This window comes from Monoraphidium neglectum (genome assembly GCF_000611645.1).
Source record: "Monoraphidium neglectum strain SAG 48.87 unplaced genomic scaffold scaffold00974, whole genome shotgun sequence".
Classification (NCBI taxonomy): Eukaryota; Viridiplantae; Chlorophyta; class Chlorophyceae; order Sphaeropleales; family Selenastraceae; genus Monoraphidium; species Monoraphidium neglectum.
Window position 1 is genome coordinate 7069 of NW_014012654.1, and position 8564 is coordinate 15632.

General features: G+C 63.9%; 3 protein-coding genes across 3 annotated transcripts; 2 read left to right on the forward strand and 1 right to left on the reverse strand.

Annotated features, from left to right (window-relative positions):
* Window positions 1-166: 166 nt before the first annotated feature.
* MNEG_6149 (hypothetical protein) lies at window positions 167-2965 on the forward strand (the record flags this gene model as incomplete). The annotated part of the gene is made up of 8 exons (XM_014045376.1): window positions 167-403; window positions 584-865; window positions 973-1066; window positions 1236-1354; window positions 1638-1837; window positions 2053-2147; window positions 2274-2520; window positions 2818-2965. 8 exons carry the CDS (start codon window positions 167-169, stop codon window positions 2963-2965), a joined length of 1422 nt encoding a protein of 473 aa, XP_013900830.1.
* Window positions 2966-3010: 45 nt separating this feature from the next.
* Window positions 3011-3932, forward strand: MNEG_6150 (hypothetical protein; the record flags this gene model as incomplete). The annotated part of the gene is made up of 2 exons (XM_014045377.1): window positions 3011-3032; window positions 3163-3932. The coding sequence occupies 2 exons, from the start codon at window positions 3011-3013 to the stop codon at window positions 3930-3932; spliced, it is 792 nt and encodes a 263-aa protein (XP_013900831.1).
* A 1564-nt stretch (window positions 3933-5496) lies between these two features.
* On the reverse strand, window positions 5497-7627 carry MNEG_6151 (hypothetical protein; the record flags this gene model as incomplete). The annotated part of the gene is made up of 4 exons (XM_014045378.1): window positions 5497-5805; window positions 6333-6458; window positions 6737-6835; window positions 7016-7627. The coding sequence occupies 4 exons, from the start codon at window positions 7625-7627 to the stop codon at window positions 5497-5499; spliced, it is 1146 nt and encodes a 381-aa protein (XP_013900832.1).
* Window positions 7628-8564: the final 937 nt, after the last annotated feature.

The following is an 8564-nucleotide window of genomic DNA, read 5'->3' on the forward strand; positions in this document are numbered from 1 at the left end:
GGGGGGGGGGGGGGGGGGGGCGCGCGCGCGCTCGCGCCGTGCATGCACATATTAGCGAGCCGCGTGCGCCCACGCGGGAGGAAGGGACCAGCAGAAAGGCTATGTGGCGCTCGCCTTACTGCGCCGCCTTTTTTTATTGCACCTCGCAGGCAAGCAGGATTTCAACATGGCCGAGGATGTGTGCTGCAACGGGTGCGGCGTGCGCCGCAAACAGGACGCATGCGACCTGATCCACGGTGGCTACTGGCCCATGACCCCCAAACAGCCCACGACGTATCTTTGCGTGCGCATGATGGAGGCTTGGGGTGCGTGGGAGACGACCGCTCCTCAGCTTGCAGCTGGCGCCTTTCCACGCGGCATCAACGGGCTGTCGAAGCGGTTTGGCGGCGACGGCAGCTTGAAGGTGGGTGGTTGGGTTGTTTGATGGGTGAGTGTTGGGTGTGATGCGCAGTGTGGGGGTCAGGGGCTTAGTGCGGAAGAGGGGTGGGGGTGGCTGGGTTTGGAGGTTGGGGCGCCATGGCTGTTTTTGCCCACAACTCATTTATACTCACAAAGCAACCAAACTCATGCCCAATCAAACCAGGACGAGGTGGTCAAATCCACATGGTTTCGCGAGGCGCTCAGCCAGTGGCGCCGCGCACAGCAGGACATCAGCTACCACATTCAGGACATCGACGATGCCCAGTGCCGGGCATGTGGCCAGCGGCCTCACTCGGTACACGTGAATGGCAACATGAAGCTGGGCACCAACGAGCTTAAGCGCCAGCCGGGAAACTGGCTGCCCATCATCAGCGGTGACCGGGAATACGCCAACACGCCTGCGGTACTGCAGCACCTGCAGTGGCTGGACCTGGCCCTGGGGAAGGTGCGCGGGATCAACAGGGGATCAAAAGGGCGTGCGGCTTAGTGCAAGCTTGATCTGCTGCTCTTTGCACCACCCTCAAACCATCAATTGGATGCAATTTCTCGCAGGACGCGGCGGACCGCCGCTGCAGGGGCCTGTGGGCGGCAGCGGGTGACAGCATGGCCAACCCTGGCGGCCATTTTGTCACGGGGTGTGTTTACGGTGAGGTGTCTCGCGCGCCCCACCTTCAGGGGCTTGTGCCGTCCGCTGAGCAGATGTTGCACATTGCAGCACAACTCTGACCTCCACCCCGCCCCCCTCCTGCGATTTGCAATAACAGGGGTGTGCCGCCACACGTGCGCGCTGTGTGCCGCCAACATGGTACAGTCAGGCGAGCGGTATGGTTACATCCACTACCTGCTGCTGCACAAGCTGTGGCCCAGCGGCGTGGACTTTGTGTTCTGGGACATCGCCTGCAAGGGCAAGCCGTGCGCTGACCAGGCCAACCGCGTCATCATGGCGAGCATGTCTCCCAGGCGCTGTCCTTGGAGGTCCGGCAGGTGTATGACGCCGCGACGCGCACGGCGATCATCCTACCGCACGCGCATGCGCAGCTGCACCGGTGGACGTGCAAGGTGAGGCAAAGTGCGCGCCAAGACGATCGGGCGATTGGGGATCTGCGGCACATGGGTAGGGGTCTGCAGCGGGCCGCACGAGCAAGCAGTGGTGAGACAGTGGCGAGCATGCACTCCTGCGCGTGCCATGACTGCGCTCAACCACACATACGCCACAGATCCTACACGGCCCCCTGTGGACGTTGGGTGCTGGGGCGGGCACGGGCGAGGACGGCGAGCACTACTTTGCCATGGAGTCCCGCCGTAAGCAGGTCGTCAACAGCGTGACAGCGGAGAGCAGCACAGACCTGCTGCAGCAGACGCTCTTTGTGCACAACCGAGGACACAACGAGCACATGGCCGAGGACCTGAGGAAGAGGTGCGGAGCACGGCTGCTGGGTTTCCACGTGATTCCTTGCGCACACGAGATGCTTTTGGGGGGGGGGGCGGTGTGCATGCAATGCACCACCCTTGAGGGCAACGGTGGTGCTCTTTCAACTGCCCTCCCCCCTGGCTGGCCCCACCCTAGGCTGCGGCGCACCGCAGCCGCCCACGACGAGGCCAGGGCAAGCCTTCGGATCATCACGTCCTCAGACCCATCAAGCAGCGCCTAGGCAACATGGCGTCCGATGCAGGTGAGGATACGGTCATCGCGCCCGTGGCCGACGCAGTCAAGGCAGCAGCGCAACGTGGGTGGCAGGCAGGGCGCCATGCCAGTGGTGCTGGGTGATCTGCATGCAGGTGGTGGCGTGGTTTCCGGAGCCAGCGTGCTGTTGGTGAGCCACATCCCCACTATGGCAATCCGCACACTGCAGGAATCCAAGAGCGGGGGGACCACAAGGGGATGAGCACAGTCGCCGAGTTCGCTAAGACGCACTACGAGCTGCAGACCGCGCAAGCTGCCCGCAACTTCCAGCTGGTGACGTGCGCTCCCTCGGACGGTAGCAACGCCCTGCAGCACATGACCCCTGAGGCGGCTGCCGCCCTCTGTGGCCAGGATGTGGCGGAAGTCATGGCTGTCATGCAGCGTGCGGCTGATTCTGTCGAGGGCCTCCAGCGGCGGTGAGCCAGGGTTGTTTGGGGGGGGGTGAGCATATGTTGACTGTATTCGGCTGATGTATATTGATGCACTTAGTGTCTGGTTGTGTGTGTGTGTGTGTGTGTGTGTGTGTGTGTGTGTGCGCGCGCGTGTGTGTGCGTATGTGTGTGTGTGCGTGTGTATGTGTGTGTGTGTGTGTGTGTGTGCGCGTGTGTGCTCACGCGCGTGCGCATGCGCAGGCACGCTGCATGTGTGCATGCATGTGCGCGCGCGCACGCCCTGCATCTCAGCAACGCAGCATGTGCACTCGCCAACCGCAGGCATACAGACCTTTCTGCCAAGCTGCACGCCAATGGCTTGTGGCGATTGGAACCCAGCGGGGCTGAGGGTCACCTGGGGGACGGCGTGCGGGAGCTGATTGACCGCCACGTCATCATGCAGCAGCAGGAGATCGAGGGGTGGTCCTGAGTATCACGGACTTCACGGGCCGGCTCGCCAACAGCGTTGGTGAGAATGGTCAACGACGAGGGGATCGGTATCGGATGGGCCGCATGGCGGCCAGTCGCGCATACGTGCACGCATGCGCAGCTACAATGCAATCCGCTCAAAGCCTCCCCCCGGCCCCCCCTCCTCCCACCTCCCTCCTCCTCAATGTGATGCCGCAGACACTGCAAAGCGCAAGACCAAGTTCAAGCAGCAGCTGACCAGTTACAAGAAGAAGCTGGAATCTGTAGTAGAGTCTTACAACAAGCTGTGCGCTTCGGGCACTTTCCTGCGCAGGCCGGCGGACAGCGCGGCAATCATCGCCGCAGCCGGGGCGTGCATCACGCGCGTGCACCAGCAGCCCGCCACGAGCAGCGCCTGCCGGCCCTCCGCGGGCAGTGCCACCGGCGCGCCGCCGCAGCCGCCGGGCAGCGAGTTCCCCTGGGTGGACGAGTATGGCCCCAACGAGGCACCCGATGCAGCATTCAGGGGGCTGGGGTTCAAGGAGGCGATGCGTGTTGCGGATGCATGGCAGCGGAGGCGGCGGCTGGCAGAAGAGCAAATCCTGCTCAAGCGGGAAATGTACCAAACGCACGCCTCTTGCACCGCCAGCTTGGCCACTGTGCGGGCACGCCGCAGCGCTCTGGCGACCCAGTGCGCCACCCAGCAAGGCGGGGCCACCGGCTCGCCACCAGCTGGTGTGGGCGTGCTGCAGCTCTCCGGCGCAGCTGCGGCGTTGTCTAGTGCTGGTGTGCTTGGCGGCGGCGGCGGCGGCGGCGGCGGCGGCGGCGGCGGCTACCGGCTGGCCCGCGTGACGCAGCTCACGGCACGCGGTATGCTGGCTTTGCTGGCTGAGGCCGAGGTGTACCACCAGCGCCTTGCCGACCAGGCGGGCCACGTGGGCGATGGGATTTTGCGGGAGGGCCGGCGGCTTGCAGCCGTGAGGGAGTAGCAGCAGCGAGAGCATTTTTCACTAGCATTCAAATGTTGCTTTATTATATGAAGACCCAGTGAACAGTGTAACCGTTCGCGCCAACAATGTCTTCCACACCACCCACCTAGCTGCCAGCTGTCCCCAAGACTGCCTTGCCTCCAACTTGAGCTGCACAGACGGTGTAGGGGCAACACATACAACCTCCCAGCAAAGTTTCAGGCCGTTTGGTGAGGGTCAGCTTCAGCCCTGTTCAGAACCTGTGGGCGTTCAAGCGGGGGGCCGTGGGGCGTGCCACACCGCACACCCAGCTGCCAGCTGTCCCCAAGACTGCCTTGCTTCCAAGTTGAGCTGCACAGATGGTGTAGGGGCATCACACACAAGCCCCCAGCAAAGTTTGAGGCTGTTTGGTGAATGGCAGGGGGCGGACGCCCGCAGCAGCGGCGACGCCCCACGCTGGGAGCGGCGCTCAACTTACGCGCGCCATGTGCGGGGGCTTCAAGCGGCACCGCGCTGCGCCGTAAGCGCCTGTCAAGCTTTGCAACGGCGCCGGCGCCGCACCGTGAGCGGCGCTCAACATATGCGCGCCGCGTGTGGGTTTGAGGGCATTTAGCCGTGGCCTATCACTATTTGGTCAATACACAAATGGTGTTACACATCCCTGTAGTCTCTCATGCAGCACACGTGGTTATAAATGTTGGCCGCGCCTCAATCCAGGCCCTGGTCATGGACGTGATGTCCCAGGTCTGAGAGGCCTCAACACAGGTAGGGGCACCGAGTGACATGAGCGGGTACAACCGCGACCTTATTTGTAACTGACCACCACGACACGCGCCGTGGGCGACCTCAGGTCACGAATCGGGACGGTTGAACTCGGACCGATGAACGACGGAAGGGGCTGGCAAAAGTGACGAAGCAGCCAACGGTGCCTGCCCCGACGCAAATAAAAATCGGAAATATGAACCTTGGAACCGTGGGTGCAAGTCCTGCCGACCGCTCCCTGTCAGCACCAGACAGCCAGGCAGGATCACACCGAAATCCCCGACGCACCCGACCACATCACAGCCCAGAGCGGCCCTTCCCCTCCTTCTCCCATCCCCGTACCCCCGCCCCTCCCCCTTTACGACCCTCAAGGACTCCCACCGCACCGGCGAGCCAATCCCTCGCATTGCCGCGCTGCGCCTGGCCCCAAGCGTGGGGCCTTGTATTTCGCCCCCCCCCCCTCCCTCCCTGTGATACGGACGGCGTCTTGCAATGCAAAGGTTCCTACGCTCTCAAGGGAATCGATCAAACCCAAAACATCAGTTTAAGACTGGCTAGAACTTGCGGAAGGCGGGCAAGTTTGCCCTGGGTTGTTCAGCACGCCCCCCTGTCAGCACGGCAAGTTACACACCAGCCATTCATTGCATGCTCCCAAACCAAAACAAGGGGCTACAGGAATCACACACCCACACACACGCCTGCACACAAACTCAAACACACACACACATACACACACACCCCCCACACGGGGGCCCCACGCCAACCCACTCGCACAACGGCAACACGGAGATTCAGCAGGGCCACGAGCAGGGTCTTTCAACTGTCAATATTGCAGGCCATGGTAAAAGGGCGCCACTCCCGCCGCCATGTGCTGCGCCTCCTGCCCTTGCCCCAGCAGCCCTGGCCCCAGCACCTCCAGCAACCCTGGCCCCAGCGGCCCCCCCAGCAAGCGAAGCATCTGCTGCTGCGCTGCCGCCGCTGCCGCCGCCGCTGCCGCCGCCGCTGCCGCCGCCGCTGCCGCCGCCGCTGCCAGAGGCTCGTGCGCCGCCAGCTGGTTGGCAGCGAAGTCGGGCGCGCCCTCCGGCAGGGGGTTGCGCGCGGGTGCCAGGCTGGCGTAGTCAATCGCGCCCCCCTGTGGCGTTGGTGGGCCCGCAAGGTTGGCCAGGTGGCAGTGTGGCATCTTGGAGGCGACGGCTGAATACCAGAGCAGACTACTTGGTGCGCGGCGCATGCACGTGATTGCGGGGCCAGTGCAGCCGGTTGGCCAAACAAGCCAAGGATTGCCCTACAGCCCTGCACCCCGGCCGTGGAACATAGCACTAGCCCCAAAATCCCCGCGCCTCGCCCTGCAGGCCGGGAGGCGCGTTGAGGCACACGGGGCCCGCGCGCACGCGCCCAGCACACAAGCAAACATTCCGCAATGCACAATATGGAAGCCGACCGGCCTCAATGAAGCGCTGCGTCTGGGGCGCGCGCCCGCCTGGGCCTGCGCCACTTGCGTGGCGTGCGCGGGGTGCCCGAGCGCCGGCACCGCGCGCGAGCGCCACCACAGGCAAGGTCGTGGCCGCTTTCTTATAGTAGTGGGCGCCTCGGAGTGTAACCCAAGCTCGCAAACGCCTCGTGCAAGCAAGGCTACAGAACTAGCAGCTGCCAACTCACCAGGTACTGCTGCTGCAGCTGCTGCCACTGCACATCCTGGGACGACTGCTGCTGCTGCTGCTGCTGCTGCACCACCTGGAGCATCTGCTGCTGCTGCTGCTGCATTGCCGCAGCCGCCTGCGAGTCCTGCGTCGTTGGTGGGGCCGTAGGGTTGGCAAGGTGGCATGTTGGGGCAATGTTGTAAACCACAGCAAAACGTTTGATGCGCGCCTGTTGGTCATGAGCACGGGCCCAGTGCCGCCGGGTGGCAAGAACACATGCCATGTCAACTGCAAACCGTGACCAAGGATCACCCCAGCCGCGGCCCCTAGCACTGAGCGGCAGTGAAAGCCGGGCGCAGTGGGGTCCGACGACTCTCGCAAGCAACCACGCGCCCAGTGCAAGACAAGCAGCTCCTGACTCACCTGATGCTGCTGCTGTACCAGCTGCTGCTGCCCTGCTGCAACAGCTGGCTGCTGCACCGCCAGCAGGTTGGCGTTGTCGGCGCCCCCCAGTACAAGCTCCTGCAGCGTGGATGGGGCCGGATGGAGGCAAGGTTGCATGTAGCAGCACAGAATGCGAATGGGGATGTGCTCAAGGCAGCCGCCCCCGCACAGCAACACATAAATCTGAAGTCACGCCATGTTCATCGCCGACCATGCTCATTAGCCAAGTGTGGACCTCAACATCCCAACCTAGCCTACCGGTTGTCCGTGCTGCACCAGATGCGATGGAGCAGGGCCTGGCAGCTGCAGCGCCGCGCCGCCCTCTGCATGCGCCGCAAGCGCGTCGACGATGGCGTTGGCATGGATGATGCCCACACCATCCACTTTGGCCAGGGCCTTGCGCACCTGCTCCGCACCGTCTAGCTGCAGCGTGCGGAGCAGGGCCGTGGGAGTGTAGTTTTGCGCCATCAGCGCCTGCTTGGCCACCTCGCTGAGCGCCACCCCAGCCCAGACGCCCCAATCCGGCAGCTCCGGCAGCCGTTCCGGCTGCGCGCCCTGGAACGCCGCACCGCCGCCTGCAGCGCCGCGGCCCACGTCCTCCCCCAAACCCTTGGTGCGGTGCCCCATGACGCGCTCCTTGATGACTGTGGCGGAGGCCAGGAACTTGGCCATGTACGCAGAGTTGACGCCGATCACGGACACGTAGCTGTATGGCGAGTCGCCCTGGACATCGATGGGCTGGGCCAGGGCCATCACACCCCTCGTCACCAACTGCTCGGCAGAGTAGGGCTGCTTGTGGTGCTTCATGCGCTTGGACACCACGCCTCCGCCTACCACGGTGAGCTCAAGCCCGTCCTGGCGCATCTGCATGATAAACTGAGGAATTGCCCAATGGCGGCGGCAAAGGGAGAGGCCACATTCCAGGTGTTCCCACAAAGCTCAAGGGAAGCCCACCACCATTTGCGGCCATGAGGGGCGTGCGCGCAGTTCTGCTGCATGCGGCTGATCGCCGCCACGACAGTGGCACCCCACTACCCACCGCGCTGCTTTTGCGCAGCACAGCTGTGGCAAGCACTGGCGGCGGTGCCGCTGCGCCGCCGTTGGGGGCGTGCAACTCGCTGAGCCACGGCTGGATGAGCTTGCGCGTGTACAGATGGCAGGGCTTTCATAAAATGCAGCCGATGGCCCAGCCATGGTTTGCTGAGCTGATGAGCACTTGCCCAGACGGCACACAGGGGGCCCCTACACCCCTGCACGAGCTTTGAGCCCACCTCCTCCATCTTCTTGATGGTTGAGGTGACGTCCAGATCTCGCCGGGGACGGACCTCCTCGCAGCGCTCCTCCTTGCGCCTCTTCCCCAAACGGGTGTTGCTGGACAGGTGCTGGTGGCCGCAGTCGCACTTGCGCTTGGCAGCTGGGAGCTCCTTTTGGCACTCCGGGCACGTGCGTTTGCCAATAGCTGGGATGCGACCGCTACCGCGGCGGCGACCGCTACCGCGGCGGCGACCGCGACCACCGCGGCGGCGGTGCATGGCACCTGATTGGGAGGTTTGATCAGGTTTGGGGCAGGACATTTGTGCACCGAACGGCGCACGGAGCAAGCCAGATCATGCGTTCAAATGACTGCACACGCCAGCTGCGTTTGCGACACTCTTGGCCCCCTGCAGCAGCTGGACGTGCCGGAATCTGGTTTAGAAACAAAGGATCATAATCCACACACCGCACTGGTCCCCATCGCTGCTGGGGCTGGTGGTGTTGGTGGCGTGGCTGCCCTCCTGATCCGAAGCGGCGCCACGGGCGATCAGGG